The sequence below is a fragment of the Lutjanus erythropterus genome, chromosome 3 (genome assembly GCF_056507025.1).
Source record: "Lutjanus erythropterus isolate fLutEry1 chromosome 3, fLutEry1.hap2, whole genome shotgun sequence".
NCBI classification, from domain to species: Eukaryota; Metazoa; Chordata; class Actinopteri; order Lutjaniformes; family Lutjanidae; genus Lutjanus; species Lutjanus erythropterus.
This window is the reverse complement of record NC_139319.1, coordinates 40,896,663-40,922,963: the sequence shown is the minus strand read 5'-3', so window position 1 is coordinate 40,922,963 and position 26,301 is coordinate 40,896,663. Positions and strand designations below refer to the sequence as shown.

General features: G+C 42.2%; 1 protein-coding gene and 1 long non-coding RNA gene across 4 annotated transcripts in view; both read left to right on the top strand.

Annotated features, from left to right (window-relative positions):
* LOC146330677 (uncharacterized) overlaps window positions 1-25,482 on the top strand; it is a 215,788-nt gene extending 190,306 nt beyond the window's left edge. Inside the window, exon 2 of the long non-coding RNA XR_014769871.1 lies at window positions 24,088-25,482. This is a non-coding gene — a long non-coding RNA (uncharacterized LOC146330677). The remainder of the gene's footprint in view (window positions 1-24,087) is intronic.
* LOC146330676 (uncharacterized) overlaps window positions 1-25,482 on the top strand; it is a 44,471-nt gene extending 18,989 nt beyond the window's left edge. Inside the window, exons 1-4 of one of the 3 annotated variants that reach the window (XM_084716212.1) lie at window positions 6,162-6,283; window positions 20,881-21,183; window positions 21,280-21,414; window positions 23,012-25,482. In XM_084716212.1, the coding sequence (XP_084572338.1) occupies window positions 6,238-6,283; window positions 20,881-21,183; window positions 21,280-21,414; window positions 23,012-23,052 (525 nt within the window). In that variant the 5' untranslated portion in view covers window positions 6,162-6,237 and the 3' untranslated portion in view covers window positions 23,053-25,482. Of the gene's footprint in view, window positions 1-6,161; window positions 6,284-15,365; window positions 15,419-20,880; window positions 21,184-21,279; window positions 21,415-23,011 lie in introns of those variants that run through there. The other 2 variants (XM_084716213.1, XM_084716211.1) reach the window with 2 other exon arrangements.
* Window positions 25,483-26,301: the final 819 nt, after the last annotated feature.

The following is a 26,301-nucleotide window of genomic DNA, read 5'->3' as shown; positions in this document are numbered from 1 at the left end:
CTTCAGAGTCAAACAGTATGGGGCCACTTTTCATTCCCAGTCTGTCCCTCCATAGAAATAAATCAAGTGACAAATCATATGACCATAATGGCATATGTGAATGCTTTTGAGGAGATATTTGTTATTACAGTAAACATGTCTCAGTCTCCTTTATTAGGAATGAGTGACTCATCAAACGGACGACAGACAGAGGAAAGGGCAGGAGAAAAAAGAGGGAAGAAGAGATGACCACAGGTGGAAAAAAGAGAAATTAAGATGGTCCCCAGAGCATGTGAGGGTTGGATGGAGCCCCCTCACTCCAATTTCGCTCACGAGTCTGACGTGTGTCCATTGCACAGACATCCACACTGTCCTGTTGATGAACTGTACAAGGCTGTCTCTCCCTCTTCATCTCCTCGGTGTGTGTTGATTTTCAGTTTGCTGTCTGTTGTCGTCTAAAACATCCTCACTGATGTAAACTGAGTGAAACTGATGTAAATGATCCTGCTGCTTTAACACAAATACATATATATATCTGAGTTGAGTGCGGAGCGATAATGAGCAGAACGGCCTGGTGCGTTTTTCTTTTTTTTTTGGGGGGGGGGGGGCAAACTGCTCCATGAGTGAGGAGCGGAAATTCTCACTGCTCCACTCCGCTCACATGATCTGACGGCCCCACAATACAGAAGATTAAAAATCCTAAATTTTGAAATCTAGTGGCCTCACACACATCAGGAGAAACTTTCTAAACTGAACATCCACACACTACAAGATCTTAAAATAAAGGCACATCCACATACTCACCTTGCTTTGGCCAGGGGCCACTTTTGCAAAATGACAGGAAACCAGGGGCCAGTTACTAAACAGACAAAATGACAAAAACACAAATCAAATAACTCATCTCTCTGTGAGGCTGTGCAAAATGCTTACAGACAAATAACATGCTCAATGATACGGCTTTCATGCTGATGATAATAATGTTTACCATTTTATTTTAGCATGTTAGCATGCAAACATTGGCTAACTGCCACTGCAGAGTGGCAAAGCTGAGGCTGATGGGAATGTCAGTAGTTTTGTTTGATGTTTGGTCATAAACCAAACTAATGACAACCAAATATTTTTGTATATTTTTACCTCTGGGGATCATGAATATCTTTACCAAATTTCACAACAATCCATGTAATAGTCATGGACATATTTCAGTAAAAATCAAGAATGTTAATCTGGATTTTGCTACAAGAAAAGTCAGGAGATGACTAAAGTCAGTAAGATTCATCCTTTGGGAAACATGAGTGTGTGTACCATCATGTGGTAGACATTTCACTCCCAAACAAAAATGTCAACTTTTGATCTGATGGTGGCACAAAATGAAAAGTCCGAGGATTTCAACTGATGCAATAATTGTGATGATGTTTCAGCGTTTCACAATGGAGCTTTTTGCCCACCTGTTTATGTTTACTTATTCAGAGTTTGATGATTTGGTCCTTACCTTGCTTTTTGAGCTTCTACCATGAAGAAGTAAGTAACATAGATAAACGTTTTTTTTTCCTGCCTGTCCTTATGACGAGATCTGCACAAGGTCTTTTATTTTGAAAACTGATTGATTGATTCTCTCTTGATTCTCTTTTTCTGTGTCTGACATCATTGACACAACATTCATCAGAATTAGACTCTGTGTGTGTTTGTAGTGGAGCAGAACAGAGAGCCCTTTCTAAGACATGTAAAGGTGCTGTTGGTGGAATCACAAGCATTACGTAGACTGGACATGATCAGCCCTGGCTGATGTGGTGCATCTGTAACACTGCACAGCCATGCTTGGTGGAATTAAGCTGTAGGGAGAGCTGGGAACTCGCTCCCAGATGAGCGGGAAGAAATATTTGATCTTAGGTGGGGGTTGTTATGACCTGGGTCATGATGGATTTTATGGCAATATGTTGTTATGCGTTACTGTTTCACCTGCCGTGTCACTGGTCATCCTTGGGAGTGGGGAAATGAGGGGAGTCACTTTTGTGTTCAGGTTTTCCCCCAAACTGGGCTTAACAGCAGTGTGCAATAAGGAAGTCTGCCCTCAGGTACACTCAGGCTCTCCAGTTGTGCCAGCTTATCTGAAAGTAATGTGTCACTGTGTATGTGTGTTTTTCGTTTTTAGTGCATTGTCTTGTACTGCTGGATTTTGGTGCTACTGTGACACACCCAACTTCCCCTCAGGCAAATAGAAGCCTTTAACTTGAACCTGAAAAAACAAAACGTTTGTGTTGACGTGCAGGTCTGCTGTGTGAGATGTGAAAACCACACACTGGTTAGTGTGTTCACTCAGATTCATCCACTGATCATCATTCAACACCAGGGTACAGTTCTTTAATTCCTCCACATATTTATTTCTCACATTGACATAAGCAGTGTTGTTGCTTTGAAAACACAGACAGTTTCATGCATGCTTGCTCTGGGATTAAATAGATTATTGGCTGTTTAAGAGTCTTTTTAAACTGTAGAGATAAACATTAGCAGGGATATATTCTAAACTGAAACATTATACATGACAGAGAACCCTCCCTCATACTCAGCTGTGTTAAGATGTGTGTGTGTGTTGATGTAGGTGCAGTGACTATATGCTGTGACTATATGAAGAGAATATGCTGTTCACAACAGCTCGATGAAGTGTTAACTACAAACACAGCATGTCCCTGCAACGTCATGTTTGTGATGTTTCATTAGTAACACTGTAATGACGTTACTGCAACATTACCGTTACAATGTTACCATTAGTTACGGTGCTGTGGCATTGTTGAAATGCCACAATGAAACAGGTATGCTAGTATTTTTGCAACTCTTCAGCATCATCTTCATGATGCATGGGAGGGAGGGAGGGAAGGAGGGAGAGGGGGTGTAGGAAGAGAAGACAGGAAGGAAGGAAGGGAGAGGGGGGTGTAGGAAGAGAAGACAGGAAGGAAGGAAGGGAGAGGGGGGTGTAGGAAGAGAGGACAGGGAGGCAGGGAGGGAGAGGGGGGTGTAGGAACAGAAGACAGGGAGGGAGGGAGGGAGAGGGGGGTGTAGGAAGAGAAGACAGGGAGGGAGGGAGGGAGGGAGGGAGGGAAGGAGGGAGAGGGGGTGTAGGAAGAGAAGACAGGAAGGAAGGGAGAGGGGGGTGTAGGAAGAGAAGACAGGGAGGGAAAGGGGGGTGTAGGGTGTAGGAAGAGAAGACAGGGAGGGAGTGAGAGGAGGTTGTAGGAAGAGAAGACAGGGAGGGAGGGAGGGAGGGAGAGGGGGGTGTAGGAAGAGGAGACAAGGAGGGAGAGGGGGGTGTAGGAAGAGAAGACAGGAAGGGAGAGGGGGGTGTTGGAAGACAAGACAGGGAGGAAGGGAGGGAGGGAGAGAGAGGAGGGTGTAGGAAGAGAAGACAGGAAGGAAGGAAGGAAGGAAGGGAGAGGGGGTTGTAGGAAGAGAGGACAGGGAGGGAGGGAGTGAGGGAGGGAGAGGGAGGTGTAGGAAGAGAAGACAGGGAGGGAGGGAGAGGGGGGTGTAGAAAGAGAAGACAGGGAGGGAGAGGGGGTGTAGGAAGAGAAGACAGGAAGGAAGGAAGGAAGGGAGAGGGGGTGTAGGAAAAGAAGACAGGGAGGGAGGGAGGGAAGGACGGAGAGGGGTGTAGGAAGAGAAGACACGAAGGAAGGAAGGGAGAGGGGGGTGTAGGAACAGAAGACAGGGAGGGAGGGAGGGAGAGGGGGGTGTAGGAAGAGAAGACAGGGAGGGAGAGGGGGGTGTAGGGTGTAGGAAAAGAAGACAGGGAGGGAGGGAGAGGGGGGTGTAGGAAGAGAAGACAGGTAGAGAGGGAGGGAGGGAGAGGGGAGTGTAGGAAGAGAAGACAGGAAGGAAGGAAGGGAGAGGGGGGTGTAGGAAGAGAGGACACAGAGGGGGGTGTAGGAAAAGAAGACAGGGAGGGAGGGAGAGGGGGGTGTAGGAAGGGAATACAGGGAGGGAGGGAGGGAAGGAGGGAGAGGGGGGGTGTAGGAAGAGAAGACAGGGAGGGAGAGGGGGGTGTAGGAAGGGAATACAGGGAGGGAGGGAAGGAGGGAGAGGGGGTGTAGGAAGAGAAGACAGGTAGAGAGGGAGGGAGGGAGAGGGGGGTGTAGGAAGAGAAGACAGGAAGGAAGGAAGGGAGAGGGGGGTGTAGGAAGCGAAGACAGGAAGGAAGGAAGGGAGAGGGGGGTGTAGGAAGAGAAGACAAGGAGGGAGGGAGGGAGAGGGGGGTGTAGGAAGAGAAGACAGGGAGGGAGGGAGGGAGAGGGGGGTGTAGGAAGAGGAGACAGGGAGGGAGGGAGGGAGGGAAGGAGGGAGAGGGGGTGTAGGAAGAGAAGACAGGAAGGAAGGGAGAGGGGGGTGTAGGAAGAGAAGACAGGGAGGGAAAGGGGGGTGTAGGGTGTAGGAAGAGAAGACAGGGAGGGAGGGAGGGAGGGAGGGAGAGGGGGGTGTAGGAAGAGGAGACAAGGAGGGAGAGGGGGGTGTAGGAAGAGAAGACAGGAAGGGAGAGGGGGGTGTTGGAAGACAAGACAGGGAGGAAGGGAGGGAGGGAGAGAGAGGAGGGTGTAGGAAGAGAAGACAGGAAGGAAGGAAGGAAGGAAGGAAGGGAGAGGGGGTTGTAGGAAGAGAGGACAGGGAGGGAGGGAGTGAGGGAGGGAGAGGGAGGTGTAGGAAGAGAAGACAGGGAGGGAGGGAGAGGGGGGTGTAGGAAGAGGAGACAGGGAGGGAGGGAGACAGGGAGGGAGGGAGAGGGGTGTGTAGGAAGAGAAGACAGGTAGGGAGGGAGTGAGGGAGGGAGAGGGGTGTGTAGGAAGAGAATACAGGGAGGGAGGGAGGGAGAGGGGGGTGTTGGAAGACAAGACAGGGAGGGAGTGAGCGAGGGAGAGGGGGTGTAGGAAGAGAAGACAGGGAGGGAGGGAGGGAGGGAGAGGGGGGTGTAGGAAGAGAATACAGGGAGGGAGTGAGCGAGGGAGAGGGGGTGTAGGAAGAGAAGACGGAGCGGGCGGTGTAGGAAGAGAAGACAGGGAGGGAGGGAGAGGGGGGTGTAGGAAGAGGAGACAGGGAGGGAGGGAGACAGGGAGGGAGGGAGAGGGGTGTGTAGGAAGAGAAGACAGGTAGGGAGGGAGTGAGCGAGGGAGAGGGGTGTGTAGGAAGAGAATACAAGGAGGGAGGGAGGGAGAGAGAGGGGGGTGTAGGAAGAGAATACAGGGAGGGAGGGAGACAGGGAGGGAGGGAGAGGGGTGTGTAGGAAGAGGAGACAGGGAGGGAGGGAGTGAGGGAGGGAGAGGGGGGTGTAGGAAGAGGAGACAGGGAGGGAGGGAGTGAGGGAGGGAGAGGGGGGTGTAGGAAGAGAAGACAGGAAGGGAGGGTGTGAGGGAGGGAGAGGGGGTGTAGGAAGAGAAGACAGGGAGGGAGGGAGGGAGAGGGGGTGTAGGAAGAGAATACAGGGAGGGAGTGAGCGAGGGAGAGAGGGTGTAGGAAGAGAAGACGGAGCGGGCGGTGTAGGAAGAGAAGACAGGGAGGGAGGGAGAGGGGGGTGTAGGAAGAGAATACAGGGAGGGAGGGAGACAGGGAGGGAGGGAGAGGGGTGTGTAGGAAGAGAAGACAGGTAGGGAGGGAGTGAGCGAGGGAGAGGGGGTGTAGGAAGAGAAGACAGGGAGGGAGGGAGGGAGGGAGAGGGGGGTGTAGGAAGAGAATACAGGGAGGGAGTGAGCGAGGGAGAGGGGGTGTAGGAAGAGAAGACGGAGCGGGGGATGTAGGAAGAGAAGACAGGGAGGGAGTGAGCGAGGGAGAGGGGGTGTAGGAAGAGAAGACAGGGAGGGAGGGAGAGGGGGGTGTAGGAAGAGAATACAGGGAGGGAGGGAGGGAGGGAGGGAGAGGGGGATGTAGGAAGAGGAGACAGGGAGGGAGGGAGGGAGGGAGGGAGAGGGGGGTGTAGGAAGAGGAGACAGGGAGGGAGGGAGAGGGGGGTGTTGGAAGAGGAGACAGGGAGGGAGGGAGACAGGGAGGGAGGGAGAGGGGTGTGTAGGAAGAGAAGACAGGTAGGGAGGGAGTGAGGGAGGGAGAGGGGTGTGTAGGAAGAGAATACAGGGAGGCAGGGAGGGAGAGAGGGAGAGGGGGGTGTTGGAAGACAAGACAGGGAGGGAGGGAGCGAGGGAGAGAGAGCGGGTTGTAGGAAGAGAAGACAGCTCAGTCTCTCTACACGTTCAGCAGGGTGGTTAAGCCAGTCGGACTGTTAGTACCATGATGTCCTGCAACATAATGAAATGTTTCATTACAACTTGCTACTGTGAGTACTTTTACTTAACTTTTCTGTTGTGACCAAATGGACTTTCTCAAGTTGTTTGATCACAGAGGATTTGATGGCTGCTTTAATGCAGAAAGTCTGTTCCAGTCATTCCATGTGTTTGGTTTGTTAGATTCCGACTCACCACAGGACTCGAGGTGGACGTGTTATCTTCTGCTTTAGGACTGAAGCTAATATTGTGCTAATGTAATGAGACAGTTTTACTTGTTCAGGAATTTTAGGAGAGTCAGTTAAACAAGGCAGGAAAGGCAGATTACTGCAGCAGAGTTGAATATAGACCTTTATTAATTTACTCTACTCCAATAGTTCTGTTTTAAGTATTTGGGTAGAAGTAACGGGCAGTGTATCACACACACTGCTGCTGCAAGGTGTGTAACTGCCCAGACTGCCTGGGTGTGTCAGCGTACACACTGATTGTGAATGAGGCCAAATGTCTTTCTCTCCTTCCGTGATGCTGTTGTAGGTTGTATTTTTGGCAATTTATGAGAATATTTGCTGAATTTATATGAGGAAAAGTCACAACCCGGTCAGTCGTCCGTGAGTCTTTGTCACACTTCACCCCAGAAAACATTTTCAGCAGATCACTGAAACACAGAGAGGTCACATACAGACAGGATTCAGGAGTTCTTGAGTCTCTTGTGCCTCATGAACTCCATGATTAATGATTATCTCAGCTCCCAGCCCAGAGAGCCAGCCTGTCCTGCTGCTCTCTGTCTGTGACTGGTTGTTCTTCCTCTGTGCAGAATGTGGTGAGGTGCAACTATATGAAATGCCCTTGTCAGATTAGGACTTCCCCTTTCCACCTCCCAGCGCACACACACACAGACACACACACACAGTCATTAAGATGCAGTTATTGTTGAGCAGGGGTTCAGTCACATCTTGAAGCTGCTCTCACACTCTCACTGAGGTTGATACACCACTCACTGTCTTTGTTCTTCGATGTCTCACAACATGCTGGAATGTTTCATGGCGACTCTATTCTGTGAGTACTTCTACTAAACTTTTCCATTGTGATCAAGTGGATTCTCTCTCATTGTTTTATCACATGAATGTAGAAAGTCTGTTCCAGTCTTGTTAGATTACAGACTCGCTGAAGGACTCAAGATGGATGAGTTATCTTTTTGCTGCACTTGTTCTCAGGGCAGTTTCAGGAATTAGGAGTTCCACTGAATTTAACCAAGTCAGAACAGGGCAAATTACTGCAGCAACAAGGTCAGTTGAACTCCAGTGGTGCTGTTTTTAACTTTTAGGACTTTATAGATGCAGTGTATCACACACTGCTGCTGCTACTACAAAATATTTGACAAGACTGACTGTGTGCAATCTTTATGGTTGAACAGTGTCTCTGTGGTTTATTCAGTTTGTGCTACATAACAGATGAATGATGTGTAATATTTGTGTCATTTTCTCTGTTGGTCTGAGAAGCTGGTGGATGGAAAAGAGTCAGTAAACACACCTGTATGTTTGACTTCCCACTTCAGAAGACATGCAACTGGAGACTTTAGAGAGAGAGGTTCAGTCAGTGAATATGAGTGTGTGAGTGAACCAAAATTGAGAATCTGTTTTTCAGTAAAGAGCCATCATGGCTCCACAGTGAAATATTTTCATATTCATAAATTTTCAATGAAGGAGAAGAAGTAGATGTAATTTCAATTATTTTTATTTAGGTATGTGAACTTTATGCAAAGCTTATATAAATATAGCTGGCTGTTCAGCCCTCATGTTTCAGTCCCTGTACTGGACCGTTCACAATGTGTCACTATTTATTAAAGCTGGGCAATATATCAGTTATATTCGTTATATTCAAGTATTAATTAATGTGCAAATACAGCAGATGACTGCATCATCATAAATGAATTTTCAGTGTTTCCACTGGTCGCTGCTCAGGGTCAGCTACTTTACTTAAGTCAGCTGTTTAGTGTGTAGATCAGCTCAGATTGCAGTACTGTTACTGAAATGTTGTGCATTGTGTTTGCTGCCACAGAGATTAAATTAAAAAGTCTGTTTATGTAACATTAGCACAGCACAACTGCTCCATGAAAAGATTACTTAGCTACTCAGGGGTTATGAGTCATGTTATCTGAAAATAATGTGTCACAGTGTATGGAGCTATGAGCTATGAGTCAGTGCAGGGAAAGCCAGATGCGATTGCTCAACCCCAGCTAACATTCTAGCTGCTATCTAGGCTGTTAGCATCTTATTGACACACTGACCAATCAACTTGTTGACTGGACAGCTTTGTGATTGTCTTCCTGCATCATCAGGACCCATGTGGGTAAATCAAATTCCAGTGACTGACAGAAGTTTATGTAGCACTTTAATGCTTGAAATAACCAATTATACAGTTTATTTACAAAATCACTGCATGTAATAATAATAATAATAATAATAATAATAATAATAATAATAATAATAATAATAATAATAATAATGGCTGACAGAAACAGAATGAAAAGAAGGCATCCTGTGGCCTTCAGGACCCTGTGGACATAAGTGTGTCAGCCACCTCACCAACCTGCTGTGGCTTGTATGTGTGTAATGTCCACACAGGGACAGTGCACTGCAGCACTGTGTCTGACAGCCCTGGTGTATATCTTTCTTTACTGAGCTGCAGAGATTTTGTCAAGAGAAGAAAAGAAAAAACAGAAAGCACCTGGATTTTTTCCCTCGTTCAGAGAAGAAAGGGGGGAAGGAGGGAGAGCACCTGCCCTTCACCTGACTGTGTCATGTATTGATTGCTGTGGGATCACTGTCACACACGTTTTAATCAGACAAAGTAAACAGTAGGATACAAGCACAGCAGTTTGAACAACTTTTGACCTGTTACTAGATGAATTTCATAATTGCAGACTATACATGTCTTACAGAGATCAATTATACAGTCGCCTTCTGAACACATTTCATGGTCAGCAGATAGATTTATTAGCAATTTAGCTTTCAGATGGTGCTAAAATCAAATCTTCTATCATAAAATCCTGTGGTTGATGCATCTGCTTTCACACCACAATCGAGCCGCACCAGAGTCTGCTTGGAACCGAACCAAGAGCCACGTTTTCAGCTGGACTCAGTCCGTTTGTTTGGTCCACACCGGGGTTTGATTGACAGCTTTTGAACCACACTAAACAGACAAACGCAGTCCATTTTAATCAAAACAAGCAAGGCAGGCAGGTTTGTCACAAGCTTTGGCTGCAATAACTTCACACAAAGCCCAAACCAAAGACTCACTACTTATAACCTCTGCAGGGTTAAATCATATCGACCACATCAGGCACCTGATGGCGTACCTGGATAGTTAGTCTCTTAATATGCAAGTTATTGTCAAAGACAATATTTATGCATTTGGATGGTACAGCATGATCCCCTATATAACATTAGCTTGCTTGCTTGATTAAATTTGTGTTTGCTGAATATTTTTCAAAGATGAGTGAGTGTTTGTTTGGCACAGACAGCACAGCTTTGTCATAACTGCAAAATGGTTTCATCATCCCTGGCTTCAGTTGTGCGCTCTCCCTCCTGTCTCTTGACACATGGAGAGCTGTGGTTTTCTTGACTTTGCTCGTCGCTGACCTGTTCCATTGCATGACCTTCATCTCCTCTCTCTCAGGGCAGTAGGCTTTCTTTGCTCCCCACCTTCATCCTCTCATTGAGAATGTTGATATTCTACTGTGCTGCATGACTTTGGCTGTGATGCATCATTACACACGACCCTGCTGGACATCATATCATACTGCGCTGCAACAGCCTGTTTAAAAGAATTGTACACTAATGAATGCTGATACTTTAAGCTAATAAATAAAGACACAATGATAGAATAGTTCATGCTCATCTTCAGGTTCTGTACCTGTTGGTGATTTGCCAATGTATGTTATCTTCTTCTTCTTCTTTTTTCTTCTTCTTCTTCTTCTTCTTCTTCTTCACTTTTCTTTTTTTGCTCCTCAAAATGCTTTCATTGTGCTTCTCTCCTATTTTCCTTGACATGCAGCAGATGATGAAGTCTCATTGAGTGTCAGTGAGCTTAAACAAGGCAGATAAGGCAAGAAAATAGAGTTGAATGTAGATCTTTATTAATATGCTGCACCACAATAGTGCTGTTTTAAGTATTTGGGTAGAAGAAGTGGTAGAAGAAGCCTGGGTGTGTCACGGTCAGTGGCAGCAGAATGTGTTGTGTGTATCACCTTGGCTGACAGTCAGGACTGACTGTATGAGAACTCTCTTTATTAATCTGAGAGTGTCATCAGACTGATCCAGGTCCAGGGAGTTAGAAGTGTTTCTCTCATTGTATGAATGAGGAAGTGTCTGTCCAGTGATGTTGTTACTTTTCTTATATCTGTGGTGGGTTCTGTGTCCTCCAGGTTCTAGATTTAACTGTCATGTATATACATGCTTAGCTGTGTCACTATACTCATATAAATTGCTGTTATCTCTCATTCTGTCATTGGACCACTGAGTGACTAAAGTTCAGAAAATACATTGAGCTGCATATTTTCTGACTCACTGTGTGTGAATGAAGTCAGTCAAACAAGGTCTGACTCCCTTCATGTCTTTGTTTATTAGTAGTGGACTCAGTTACAATGATATCATGAAGAGGTCTTTGAGTGTGTGGGTATTTAGTGTTAAGAGCTCAACTGTGGTGAAGCAATGAAGATGTCATGATTGCTCTAAACGTTTGATTCACTGGCTTCACCAGGACTGAGCGCTGCCTCTCCACAGTCAGGCTGTACTGAATGTGGTCACACAGCTGTGCTGCCTGTGACTCATGTGAAAAAGAAACTGCCGACTAACGTTGATTTGGTGAAAAAAGAAGAACAGACACCCCCCCCCCAAAAAAAAAACAAAATAATACGGAAACCGATGAAGAACAAGGAGCACCATATCTGTCAGCCCTGCTGGCAGTATCCATAACTGTGATAAGAAATGAGGGTGAAAGTGATGATATCTAGCCAGTAATAATAATAATGATAACAACAACAATAATAATGATCCAGCATAATGCATTCATAAAATGCAACACGAGGTGCTTAATGTAAAAACAGATAATTGTGTCATTTATGATTCCCTAAAAACAAGGAAAATAAAACAAGATAAATCATCTATGAAAACACGTCCAACACTAAATCTTTTTTAACAAAAGTAGTTTTGAGATGTTCTGTATTTAGTCAAAGGTGTATTTCAACATTTTCTAAGACAGCCAGACCGGCCTGAGGCAGTTTTAAATCTGTTCACAAAGTACAAACAAATTCGGGTTAAAAAAAGTCTTGATGAATCCCATGTGGTTTGTTCAGTTTGTGCTATGTAACAGAAGAATGATGTGTGACTATTTGTGACATTCCCTTTGATGTCTCAGAAGCTGGTGAATGTGTTAAGCTTTGTGGTCGCGTGTCTCTCCCCAGGTGTGTTTTTTTTCCAAGTTGCTTCCTTTCTTGACTCCACACAGTTGAAACACATGCATCTGAAGGTGTGAATGTGAGTGTGTGAGTCAACAAAAACTGAGAATACATTTTTCAGTAAAGAGACATCATGGTTATGCAGTGAAATATTTTCAGAATTATACATTTTCAATGAGGGAGAAGAATTAGAAATTGAATTAGTTTTATTTCGGTACATGAACTTTATGCAGAGCTTATACAAATATAGCTGCCACCTCAGCCCTGATGTTTCAGCCCTTGTACTGAACAGTTCATAACATGTTTACATATTTATTAGGACTGGGCCACATATCTATAATATTTGTTATACTTGAGTATGAATTCATGTGTGATTTAAGGCTGTTTTACACAGCCTGTTCATGACTTGAGGGTTAACTTAGACATGAGACAGATGACTCACATTAAAAAATTCAATACTGTCATTTTTATAGGCAGAGGGCAGTGCACGAGGCAGCTATCATGGAGGGTCTCATCTAAAAATGACAAAATTTAGACTCAGGAATTTTGTTGATGAAGGTAGAAAGAAGAGAACAGTGGTGTGCAGTGTCACATGAGAAGACCCTCAGACAGATGTGTTAATATGCCAAGGAGGAATAGTGTGACCCTCCTGTGGGTCCCGACCCAGTCTTTGGGAATGACTGCTTTAGACCTATATCAGAGCTCCACTCTGCATTGTTGTTCATTCAGGGGTCTTTTTATTGATTGAAATCTCAAATATCAGTAAGATTTTAAGGTGTCAGCAATTCCAACTGTTTTCTTTAATGTTGAAATTTAAGACTTTTCATGTCATGTCAGTTGTTTCCATTATGTCATGAGCTTTGGTCCTCCATTGCTCCTTCATTTTGTATGGTAACTTTGAAATAATGGCTCTCATGTTCACAGGCATGTCCAGTTCCTGCATGTCCTCAAGTTCCTCCATTACGTTGCAGCAGCCGCGCAAGAATAAGGAGTAAGCTTTCACGTCCTCAGATTTTTATAATTTGCCTTGTTCCTGTAGAAGGTTTTTTGCCACTACATAACCTCGCTCGGGAGCCAAATATGGGAATATCTCATGGTGGCAGAGACAATGACTGCTGCTGTTGTATCAGAGCTGTTGTTATTTCATTTTGCCTGTGCATGATGGCAAGTATGTCTCCAGGTGGATTCTGACTGATTTGCTGATGTATGCAAAATGCCCTTCCTTATCTTTGAACTGAGTAGTTTCTGATTGGCATTGGAAATGCTCTCACATTCCAAATGTGTTGTTTTCCTGTTGTTGATCATCGGGAGCATGTTGCTGTTTTGAAACCGGTTTTAACCGTTGCACGCTTTCCTTTGGACGGACATCCATTGACTTATGGAGTGTTAATGACCCTTTTTTTTGTGCCATTTTGCTGCATTGACTTACATGTTTCAGGTTTAAATTCCTTTGCCATAGGGTTTAAGACACTGGCAGATTCCTTTTTTCCTTTTTCGTTTTCCACATAGGAATTTATGGCATTTGAAGGTGCTTGAGAAGAACTTTTCAGGTCGGAGGCCTGGAATATTGCTAACTTAGCAGCGGATGCAGCTAATTTAGTTTCCAATTCAAGGCTCTCTTTTTTGATCTTCAACTGTTGTTCCTCTTCAGTTGTGTTCCTCCTCCTCCAAAGCATGTCTCGCCTTTAAGGCTGCAGCTTGAGCCATGAGAGAACCTCTCTCTGCTGCTGCCTTTATTCAAGCACAGGATGTAGTACTTGATCTACCACTGTTACCACTCCTTTGACTCAACCGTTTGCTACCAACTTTGGAGACACTGTCTTCAGGATTAACATCATCAACAATTTCATTTTCATTTGCATCACTTTCATTGCATGAGACCCACCTTTTTGCATTTGCAATACACTCATTTGACAGCATTTTTGTTTTAAACCATACTTCATGTTTTTCTTTTTCATCACCTGGCAGTAACACCAACAGAGATTCATGCATGCTCTTTGCATCTTCACACACTTCAATTCATCAAGAGCATTTTGTACCTCAGTTTTATCACCCTTTGACATCAAACCATGCATTGAGTTTTTTATAGCAATCTGTCCAATTTATCGTAGAGTGCTTTAGCAGTGGGCTTAACCACCTGTTTCTGAGTTTGTGTTCCAACACCGCTGCACTGCCAGATTTACTAGCAATTTGTCCACCAGTCCCGCTAGTTACATCTGCCGCAGCATTGCACATCTCCATGATGAACAGACAGTCAATTAATAGTCCGTCGCAATAAAATAGTCAATGCAAAGTCTATTGTCTGTACGCGCCAGCAACCAATGCATTGGGTTTACACCCTGTTATGTGTGCACACAATTTAAATGGCCATTAAACAGTGCAGCGCTACACATACCTCTTGCGTTGGGCGCCGTACAATGATCCAATGTAAGATGCTCTACAGCCGGCTTTAGCATTAGCACCATAGCTTCTCCACCCATACACCCTTAGATGGCCGCAGACGTCCTCCAAACCACAGCAGCAATCTGTGCAGCTCCCAGCAGCTCTCCTTGTCTTCCTCGTCGCCTCGTACGTCCCAAAGCTTACAAAGTTCCAACTGGTGCAGGTTTTTGACAAATATTGTAGAAGCTAGCCCATTACTTAGCCACTGAGATGTTTAACCCAGGAGTGACCTGGCTGACGAACTCGACCTTTTGTTTGATTACCGCAGGTTGTTCTTCATTGCAGCAAAAAACACTTTATTTCCTCCATGCAATCGTGAACGATGTCTATTTTGTTTCAAATAGACCAGAACATTCGGCATATGGCGTGACAAACAGTTTAGCGCCGTAGTGGTCAAAAACCCTGACAAAAACAACAGTAACCCTGCTACCTTTACACCTGAGCATTACAATAGTACAGCGACACTTCATGTTCAAAACAGTGAACTATAAGTGAAACCTTGGAATATTTCACATATTTGGCTCCTACAAGCGCTGTTTTTGAACTGATGTGGAAAGTGGAAACAGAGAGATCGTCAGAATTTGATACGACATGACTTGTTGCCTGTTTGACTCGAGCAGTGACTTGCCTTGTTTGACTCGTCTTGACTTGCTTGATGCTCAACACAGTGATTTGGGACTTGCTTGAGACTTGAAAGTTAAGACATAAGACTTGCTGGTGACTTGCACTACAAGTCTAAGTGACTAAATGTAGTCAGTATCACAATATTAAAGTAATGACACCTGATTACTTTTGGATTACCTCAATGTTTGGCGTTCATTGTCAAGTTTATGAATTATTAGTCTAGCTATAAATTCCTTTTGTTAAGCACAAATGTATAATTTCCTTCTGTGCTCAACTGTACAATAAAGCGCCTCATTTTCAGAATCATACTCCTCTGCAGAGCAGTTGGATTCAACATGAGAGCTAAATATTATAACACTTACATTTTAATCTACTTTTAAATTTCAAAGTCTAGCTGATTCATCATTGTGGGCAATGAAGAAAAGCTCAATAAGGGAAGGACTATGTGCATGTGTGCGTGCGTGTGTGTGTGTGTGTGTGTGTGTGGAAGTGAGAAACTTGATAGGCAGGATTGTCTATGACGTGTAGTGTAGAGCTAACTTCAACCAATCATGATCCTCAAGACAGGGTAGCTCTTGGTGTAAGTAGCTGTGCCGTGGTTTAGTCATCGTTATTTGTGTAAGCACCTGAACTACGATGTACTGCTGGATTTCTCTGATGATGTGTGAGTAGTCGAGTTTTTATTCATCATCTCTGTTGCTTTATTTGAATGAAGGCTGGGAGCTTGTTAATTTTGAAACCGCTGATTTAGAGACCGGAGGTTGTTAATGTACAGCCGTGTGGGTTCCGTTAATACATCAGACTGTTGCCACAGCTGGTTTCAGAGACTGGCTCAGTCTCGCGGGTGCGCGATGAGTGAGCAACAGCACATGATGAACGGACACACACCTACAGCTGTACTTAGTGCGATAACTTAACACAAACTCCAAACCAAAGACTCACTACATGTAAACTCTGCGGGGTTAAAGTTTGCTGGATCGACCACATCGGGCACCTGACAGTGTACCTGGATAGTTTCTATAGTCTCTTCATTTGGCAGTTAATGTAGAAAGTTTGGCGCATTTGGACGGTTAGTAAACACGATATCTAACGTTAACTTGCCTGTTTGATTAGATTGGTGTTTTTCAAAGATGAGTGAATGTTTGTTTGACACGCTTGTGCGCAGAGTGTGTAAATAATTTCATTTCCCTCTCCCTTTCCTCCTCTTTCTCCTTATGAGTCTTGTGCTCTTTCGGTCGCTTTTATCTGAGGTGTCTCCGTTTCTGTCTGTCTCACTGTACTGAGTGTGATTTCAGTGTTGTCCTCCGCTCTCCCTGTCTGCGCGCACATGGAGCAGCAGCCCTCTCTGCTCTGCTCATGTTGTTTATTGAGTAGCGATGATGTGAAGATGATAAAGAAACATCCGCTGACACCGACTTGATTATATAATAAAAAGTTTATTACAAAGAAGTTCAGCATCGATCAGGCACCATGGTTTGCCTGTGAGAGGATTTGAAGCTAATATGAATCTCTCTGCCCACAAGACATGTAACTTGGCTTATATACATTTGGGTGTCCACTAATCCACAAAGACAACCCCACACATATGGTATCCATTAAGGGGACCCCCCCCCCGCATAAGTTATATCTAAAGGGAGGACATCACTTTCTCAAACAGATTCATATAAAAGGGAAGCTGACCTGTTACAGTGTTTCTCTTCTTCTTGTCTTGCCCTCATCCTCTCATTGAGAATGTGGATATTCTACTGTGCTGCGCGACTTCGGCTGTGATGCGTCTTTACGCATGATGCTGCAGCTGGGAATCAAATGCTGCTCTGCAACAGCCCGTTCAAAGCGATCATATACTAATAAATGTTGATACTGTATGCTAATAGATAAAGATGTGATGATAATATGGTACATGCTTTGAATTTCCTAGATAGGGCAGAGTGGGGTAAGATGAGACAGTGGGTAAGTTGACCCAGCCCCTGCTTCTAGGCAACATTTGTCGTCATGTAACCATAAATTTGCAAAGCACCCATCATTTCTATCCAGCTGTGATGGATGAATTTAAAGACTGTTATATCAAAGAAAATGTGTATTACACATGTTGGTGATTTGCCAGTGTATAAAAACATGTAAATCATTTAGCAAAAGATTAGCCTGAGTTGCTAGGAAAGGCATTTTTTCCAAAATAGAGGCTATGAGGCGAAGTTAGCTGAATGCTGTGGAGTAAATTGAACCAGTACTTCAACTGTCCCTCCCACAAGGCACTGAGCCTAAATCAATTATTATTGTTATTATTATTGGTAGTAGTAGTAGTAGTAGTAGTAGTAGTAGTATCATAATTATTCTTTTCTCTTTTTTGGCTCCTCAGAAAGCTTCCGTTCTAGTTATGACATTTTTCTTTGCTAAACAACATAATAAAAAATGGATCATCCTACCCCACTCTCCCCTAAAATTATGCATTGTTCTAATTAGACCAGATGTCAAGCAGCAGATGATATAGACTTGATTTATACTAGAATTTAAAGAGCTAAGACTTGGTTTGGACTTGAATTTAAAGACCTGAGACTTGACGTGGACTTGCTCTTCAAAGACTTGAGACTTGAATTTTTCTTGTCCATCAAAGACTTGACTTGGACTAAAGCTAAAAGACTTGAGACCAGACATGGATTTGCCTTTCAAAATCTAGAGACTCTTGAACTTGTGACCAACGACTTGAGACTTGACTTTCAAGTCAGATTTGACTGACTCTTGTTTTTTCCTCTCGTCAGTAAAACAATACACACATTTTAAATGCTTTATAGAATTTGTACTGCAGATACAATTTTTAAATTTACTTGGTGACCTAAATAAAATCTCCTGTGATCTACCTCTGGGTCATGAGCGAGTTTCTAGGAATGGCTGATCTTTACAGTTTGCATCCCCACAAACAAAAACACTACAGACATTAGCATTAGCTTAGCTGTCAGGTCAATACGAAAGTTGTCTCCCAAACTATACAGCGTTGGTTCACCATTGGAAAAAAAAGGTGCAAGAAGAGAAATATCATTATGAAAATATATTGTTTCTTACCAAACACTAAACTTGAAACAGAGGTCAGAAGCACAGTCTGTGGGTTTCCTGATACAGACTCTGGTTTCAGTCACTGAAGGATGTGTCTGATGATGGGGAGGGGATTTCAAAATTGAGGTTTTACTCTGCTTATTCAGAGTTAGGCATAAATAGTTAATGTTACTTACTACAATGACGCTTTGAGTTTTGATTTTAAAACACTTTGTTTTGACACTTAATACTTGTCAACTGAAGGATTTGATTCTGTCCAGAGTATAATTTACTGCATGTGTGCTCAGATTTCACCAGCACTAATGAAACATACACCTCCTTATAAAGACAAAGTAAGATGCCAGCTCATTGACAGATGGGAGAAATATCGTGCTACAGAGTCCGATGGATGTATGAGCCAGAGGGTCAAAGTTCAAGGTGCAATGTAATGACAAAGTAGTGTGTCCCATAAGAGCAGCTGCCACACTGACAGTAAAAAGAAAAGAATGCAACAAAAAAGTCCAGCAGCAGAACTGTGAAGCAGATTAGTCCTCATTTCTAGTGAACATGGGGACATGCAGTTTTTTGGTAGAGCTGAGCTGCTTTATTGAGCTTAGACTGTACTGAGGAAGTTCCTGAGAGTGATGTGTGAATGAGTCATTGACAGATCTCATTCACATATCTGTGAATGAGTAATTGTGTTATGTAATTGTGATTGCAATTTTGACCAAATGTGATTATTTTTGCCATAATCAAGTGGCCTTTGCCAACTGTTTGACAGATGTTTGGGGATAAAAGAATGAAATCTTTTGAGCAGCTGTCAGCACAGTATGGTCTACCTAATTCTCATTTGTTTACATTTTTTCAAGAGAGAAGCCATCTTTTGATGTTTTAAAAAAGAAATCTGTTGAAGAAGTAAATCCATTGATAAAATATTAACTCAAGACGTGTGACTGTGGGGTTGAAACAAAACTCTTAACTAAGATGGTTAAATTAATTCATGTTAATGATCAGATAAAGAAATGTGTGTCGATATTAAAAACAAATGGGAAAATGAACTCTCGTGCAGTATATCCTCCACTGATTGGGAACAAATATGTAAAATATAATAAGTAATAATAATTATGAAGAAAACACAACCTGGTGATGTAGGAGAGAAGAGGCGAGCAGACAGCAAACCACAGTCACTTATTTTGATCTGGTAAAGTGATAAGTGGCTTCTGGGAAAAATCTATTGGAGAACTATCCAATATCTTTGGCGTTTCTTTAAATAAAAACCCACTAGTTCTTTTACTTGGGGAAAATACCAGAAGTGATCGATAAGCTGAAATAGAGTAAAACAAACAAATGACATAGTGGGTACATAGTAAACATACATAGAGTTTGAGAGTTATGTAGAGTAGGTGTGTGTGTGGAGGTGGGGGGGTTGAAGAACACTTTCTGTATTTGTACATCCATGTTTATATATGTTCCTCCTCCCTCCCTTCATGTATTGCAGAGAGAGAGGAGAGAAAGAAAGAGGGAAAAAAGGGGCTTAAAAGGATAACAATAGTGTGTGTGTGTGTGTGTGTGTGTGTGTGTGTGTGCGCATGTTGGTTTGTTGTGTGTGTTTGAGGGGTAAGTAAAGAAAAGAGGGGTGGGATTACAGAAATATAAAAAAGTAACTATGCAATAGCATATTTAGTAATAATAATAATAAGTGGTCTTATGAATACATTATTGAGGTAAAGGTGTAATATAGAAATAAATCAGGTCAAAAAAAGAAGAAGAAAGGAGGGGAGGAGGAACACATGCTTACATTGAGGAGTGAAGATAGTGGTGATTGATAATAACTTTGGGGTATGTAGGCAGACGCTAGAAAGAGGATATGGAGAGGAGGCTGATGGGTGATAATGGGGTAGTAATTCAAGAGGCAAGAGAAAAAAAAACATGACAATAGCAAGAGTAATATCAGCAATAACAGTGCTAATATGCAAAAAGTGACGGTAGTAACAATAATAATGATGGATAAGGGCTGTTAAAAGGAAGTTAAATTCAGAGAGATATGGTCAAATTAATAATTAACTAATTAAATGTTTTGTGTGAGCAGTTATTCTTTTCTATTCTATTCAGCTGAAATCATGAGATTTATTGCATAGAAGTGTTTTCTTGTTCTTAAACCTTAAACTTAAATAATACATTTGTGGGTTTATTTAACTATATCCTATGAAATAATGTATAGTAATTTGCTTTTTTTTGTTTGTTTTTTAAAAAAAATCCTCATTTATCATAAATTACTGTTGCTTATTTCCTGATATTGTTACTGATTTTCTCTGTTTATATTTTATGTATGTTTCTTTTTTCCCTTTTACCCCATCTATTTCAGTCTTTAGAAATGTTAAATAATCCACAAAAATGGAAAAAAAAAAAGACACTTGCAAATTATCATATATTTTTATGGATCATTTGCAGGTAAATTCAGGTAAATTTCAAATATGTTGCTTTGTCATAACCACCAACTACATGAACAAAGTCCTTGCTGAATTATCACATAATTAACCATGAAATTTGGGGGTAATTTGTGGATAATTTTAAATATATTACTTTGTAATTACCACTTATTTACCATGAAATTACAGGACCACTTTACTTCTTCAAAAAGGTAAATAATGTATTAACCCAAGTACACAGATTTTCTCAGTAATTAAACCCATTAGAAGACAAATGTTAGAGAGTGCATTTCTCAGTCCATGAAAAAAAAACACAAAATATTCAGTCCTTAGAAAAAAAAAGTTGAAAGAAAAAATAGAACAAACTCTATGAACTGCTGCTGGTAACATTATTATTATGAAATTGATTCTTCAATATTGTAGTTTTGCTTTGGCAACAAATGTCAGATGTCATGTCGATAAAGTAAAGAAAAATGATTCATACACAACGATATGCACAACTTGAGTTTTTATCTGTACGTCAAGTATAAGTGTTTTGTGTCAGCCGTAACTGAGAACACTAAAATTAAGACTCACCCCTCTCATGCTCTTCTGGTCTTACTGCTACTGTATCTGAGTAAATGGATCATTTTAGTCTTTAATAAAGCTCCTCTCTGCATCTCTTTTCCAGTGGTGATCGCTGTGGCCAGTGAGAGGACGCTGACAGGGAAGCCTGGACAGAGCATCACTCTGCCTGGAGTTGCGGGACTCAGTGGGAACTTTCATGTCCTCTGGACATATGGACCACAAGGGGAGGTCCTACTTCTCTTTGATGATGGAAAAGTGGAGCAGAATAAATCCCACAGATACCACCTCAACAGAAACAATGGATCGCTCACCATCCAGCCCCTCAGTGTTAATGACAGGGGACTTTACTCGGGACAAATCATCAATGGAAATGGATCAATGCATAACTTTAACCTGACTATTGAAGGTGAGGGTGTGCAAGTGTCTATCAGGAACAAAATACTGATATATACAAGTATTACTGCTGCTCACACATGTATTTCTCCGTATGTCTGTTTCTCAGTGACTGGACCTGCTGAATCTCTACAAAAGTCCACTACTGACCAGAGGAGCCACGTCCCTGCTTGTGTGTCATCTGGCATATTTGCATTTGTTGTCCTGCTGGTCTGTGTCCTCACTCTGAGACAGAAGAAAAAAGGTCAGTATGGACAGATCTTTGGGACTGTATCTACAATTAGCACCAGCAGGAGATGAATGACTTTCCCCTGAAGAGCTTCTCACAAAGCTGCTGAGAGACTCTTTATCATGTTTTGCCCACTGAAAGAGCACTGTGGAAGGTACAGTTAAAGTGCCCTCTAGAGTGTCCTTCCCAAATATCACGACCTGGATAACCCACACATGTTATTGTGACCACTTTAAAGTTCTGGTCGATTGTTTCTGTTGCTTCTACTGCAGAAAGAAAGTAGTTCCTACATGAAACTGCTCACAACAAGCCCTGTGGCTTATCTTGGGTAACTGGATCATGATTTTTGAAAAAAGTCATTGGTTTTGAGTTTTTCAAATGTATTTTTGGTGCTTTGAGCTCCACAAGCTGAGTGCCATTTAGTTGTATATTTGAGAGGAGGCAGAAATCTCTATGGCCAATATCTCCAAAACTCTGCAAGTCACACCAACTAAACTGAGATGGATAAATAACATGACAGGCCAGAGGGAAAATATGTACTTTTGATTTTCAGTTGTCCCTTTACAGAGTAGGAGTCTTAAAGTTAGGACTGACACACCTCTGATTATTAGGACTTTTATTATGAGGCCCTTGTATGTTTTGTGTCCCCTGATCTTCATATGAAATTGGAAGTTTTGTTCTCTACTTCTACAAGGTTCATTATTAGAAGGTAGTGGAGAGACTCCACCAAACTGCATTCTAAAAACAGGTGGGTTTTTTTTGTAGGGTCATATTTTTCACAGTTAGAACTTAGTTACACTGTCACTCAGACTCTTTTGTCACTCCCTTTGATCTACAGACAATCTGCACACGTCATTGGTCAGTAATATCATTTATTAACTTGTGATGAAGTGGTTGCCACAGACATACCTGTATTAACTGGCAGCGTCGTACAGTTTAACCGTTCATCCTCTTCTCTGTACCACTTAAGATAAGGATCCTCAGAAGAACTGCCTGGGAGGGTTCTAGAGAAAACCCCTCGAATATAAACATCCTCGGTGGAACCCTTTTGCACCAAATTAGCTCTGGTTCTTGAACCAGCCTGCATTAGACCAGTTTTGAGTGGAACCATTGTGATTAAAGATGTCATCAACAAAGGGCGCTGCACAGGACAAAACGACCTGTAGAACATGACACGTCCACTTTGGTTCCCAAAAGCTATTTGTTGGTTCCAGCTGGGAACAGAGTTTTCAGGTTCCAGACCAAACCATTTTTGGTTGTCAGTAGAACCCCCTGGGTAGTTTCTTATAAAAAACCCTAAGAAGGTGGAAAGGTTCTGGACAGAACCACCAGAGAGGGCTCTGGGTGGAACCTTTCACTGATGGTGTTGGGTATGACCCTTTATGTTGGGCTCTAGGTAGAATTCTATGAAAGGGTTTCAAGTGAAACCTTTAAAGGTTCTACCAAGAACCAAAAAGAGTTCTCCTTTAGGGACAAGCCACAGAACCTTGTAGGTTCTAGTTAGCACCTTAGATGTAAGCTGAAAGGGTCATTTTTTTTTGCATTCATGAATGCTGTAAAATGTTATTTTCCATCCATCCATCCTTTATCTATAACCTCTTATTGTTTGCAGGGTCACAGGAGACTAACGGTGATCCAAGTGATGTCTTGTGAGAGGCGGGGGACACCCTGGACAGGTCTCCACTTCATCTGGGCTGACACATAGAGACCAACAAAAATATGCATAAATAATGAAGTCTGTCTGACACTGTCCTATGATGACAGAGACGTGGAGATCACAGAAGTTTTTGGCTAAACAAACGTAAAATGAGTGTAACTGATTTGATTTGATTTGATTTGATTTGATTTGATTTGATTGTCCGTGATAAATGATGATGAATTTTCTGATCAGTGATCTGAGCTGCAATATCACCAAGACAAAACAGATAACAGTAAAAAGTATTCAAAGTGTCTGTAGTTGCTTCATCATTATTTTACTGTGTGGATTATATACCATGTCAATTTAAAGTGTTAATATGATCTGGAGCAAATGGGAAAAATGACTCTGCATCACCAAACTGAGGTTACCATCATGACAGCGCGATGCAGACAGTTTGTGCCGCTATTTAATGTTTACATTATATGGATTCGTTCGGTGATATTACGAACATACAGCTCAGTAATTTTTCAATGTTAACGTCCTCCTTCAGTTTAAAAGCTAAGGACAAAAATTTGTTAAAGAACAGCGCGTTTTACAGACGATTTAATTTGAAAATGAACATAACCTGCTTGCGACCAGGTTATGAGTTTAGTATAAGTTACCATGGTTACCAGGTTAAAAAAGAGCCACCTTCGTGACACTGAAAATCCTGGGTTTAGACTCAACATAGCTAGCTAACACATTAATCTCACTTCATAGTTCACCACTCAGAGCAGCGATATAACTTCCGAAGCAGAGCGGGGGAGGGGCAGGCCTAGAGCACATGCCGGGGTATGACCATATAAGTAAGTCTGGCACTCATTGACGTCAATGTTACTACACCGTTAAAAAAAGACAGTAAAACAGAGCGTGCAGAGCCTCCAAAACAGCTTGCAGGACTCGCTTCCAAATGCATGAACCTCATTATTTGACACTTTGGAATCGTTTAACACAAGTATCCAACATTGTGACAACATTTATAGGTCAGAAAAGAGGAAAAAGCATAATAGGTCCCCTTTAAAAATGTTTTTACCTTCCTATTCTTATCTTATTTTATCTGTTTGAGTGGTTCTGTGATGCTTGATCCTGTCTGTTTTATTTTGTTGCTTTTGTGTTTTATTTTGTTGCTATAAATAAAGATTATTATTATCATTATTATTATTATTATTATCATTATTATTATTATTATTATTATTATTATTATTATTATTATTATTATTATTATTGTCCAAGGGACATAACTGACCCTTCGCTAAGCACTGTCCTCCTTGGTTACTGTTGCTAAGCCTGCCAAACTTTCTATTATTGCACTGCATTCATACAGTTTACAGTGATAACGGTGGCAGATTTAACATTGTTGAAATGTGAGGTCTTCAACTCCTTAGAGTTGCATACAAAAGCATTTTATCATTTCTAGCTGACAGTGTTGTCGGCTAAAATTATGACTCACAAGCAGATTTTAAGTGTAGCTGGCTGATGTAAACTAATGCTAACTCCTTGACTCAGCCGAGAAATCTCTCTCCATCTTACATGATGTTTCCATCTGACATGTTTTAAACAAGAACCCAGTGAAAGTGTAAATGTAAATATAAAGTTACCAGACAGTTGCATGCATGATATAACATTAATGCTAACAGACTGAGGCTAAAGCTAGCTTACATCTCAGCAAACATCGGTCAGACGATGCTGCTTCAGCCCACATCCTCCTCCTCAAACCCCCACAGAACAAATGCAGATGCAGTGGGATCTAACAAGATTGTCTGGAGGTGAAGTTACTGCAGCTAGTAAGCTAGCATTAGTTATCCTGACATGCTAATGTTTGCAGCTGATGTTAGAGCAGATGAAGACAGAGTTTAATCCATTCACCACATGTGCTCTTGTATTTCACATTTTTGAGAGAAAATGATGCCACCGTCCAGACTCATGAGACACAGAGTGTCGCTCTTCTCAGAGCCTCCTGCTCACCTTCAACATGGAGAGAAATGGAAAGCTTGACAGCTCTAGTTACAGTTGCCAAGCTATGATTTGACAGTTGCTGTTTGGAGGTCGGGGCAAGGGTCAATTGACCTAGATAATAGTACACAAAGTAGTAGTGCATAAAAAAACAATATGAAATAGCATTATGTGTATTTGCTGAAAATGGTAATTTTATGTTACTGGAAGAAATAACTGAACCCTACTTCCTGAAATAATCACTGTAACTGAAACAAAGATTATAGGTGTCATCATTTTTATTGGCGACTACTGAAGTGTGTTAAATATAATGAACTGGACAATGATGATACACTGTTACACACTCAGTGCAAACATGCTGTGTTTAATCTGACCTTTGCTGTAATTTAATCATGTCTTTTTTAATGTAATTTGTATTTCTACCTAAATAAATCCAATGACATGAAATGTAATTTTATGACTGGAGCACCATCCTTTCAAATCCAAATATATGCCACTACACTTATAATGTCATTAAAGAATGACTTTTACTTCTCATAAAATCCAGACTGAAACATTATACTCTTTTTAATGAAGATTATGTTAACAGGCTTATCAGTTTGAACAAATTGTTGCAGGCCTTTTCTGCTGATCTCAGTCTCAAAGAGCAGGACCTTCTACACTTGAATATTTACCAGTGAACAAATAATAAACCAGAGGAAAGCTGATTGTGGAGTTGTCATGAGACTGAGGACTGCTGTCTGTAGCTCGTGTATGAGAGTGTTTCTGTGTGTTATTCATGCCACCTGCAAAACCACAACAGACTGAAGCACAAACCAGCAGAAATACACAGCTGCACAAGTAGGCATTAAAATGACACATCTGTGGCCTCGTCACCTTCCTCTGATACCTCTGTGGCAATAAGAGGTCCACTGCGCCTCGGCACTGACAGCTGTCAATCAAGATTCAACTGAATGAAACTTACCGACCAGGGCCCAACACCTGGGCCCGCTTTGGTCCTCTGCTCTTGCAGTGTTCTTTTTGTTTCGTCCCCTAGCGAGAGGAATGGAGCTCCCTTGGATTGTCCTCAGAATAGTAGTGGAAATGTCCTTATGAGTTTTGACGAGCCGGTGACTGGCAGCACGCCAAAGAGACAGGAGCGATCCAGGTAAGCGATTCAAACGGCTTGGGTGAACATCCAAGGGTCCGATTACTAAAACCGGTCCCTCAAAAGAACATGCAGAAAAGCAGAAAGACAGTGGAAATCAGGTAAATTACAAGTGCATTATCAA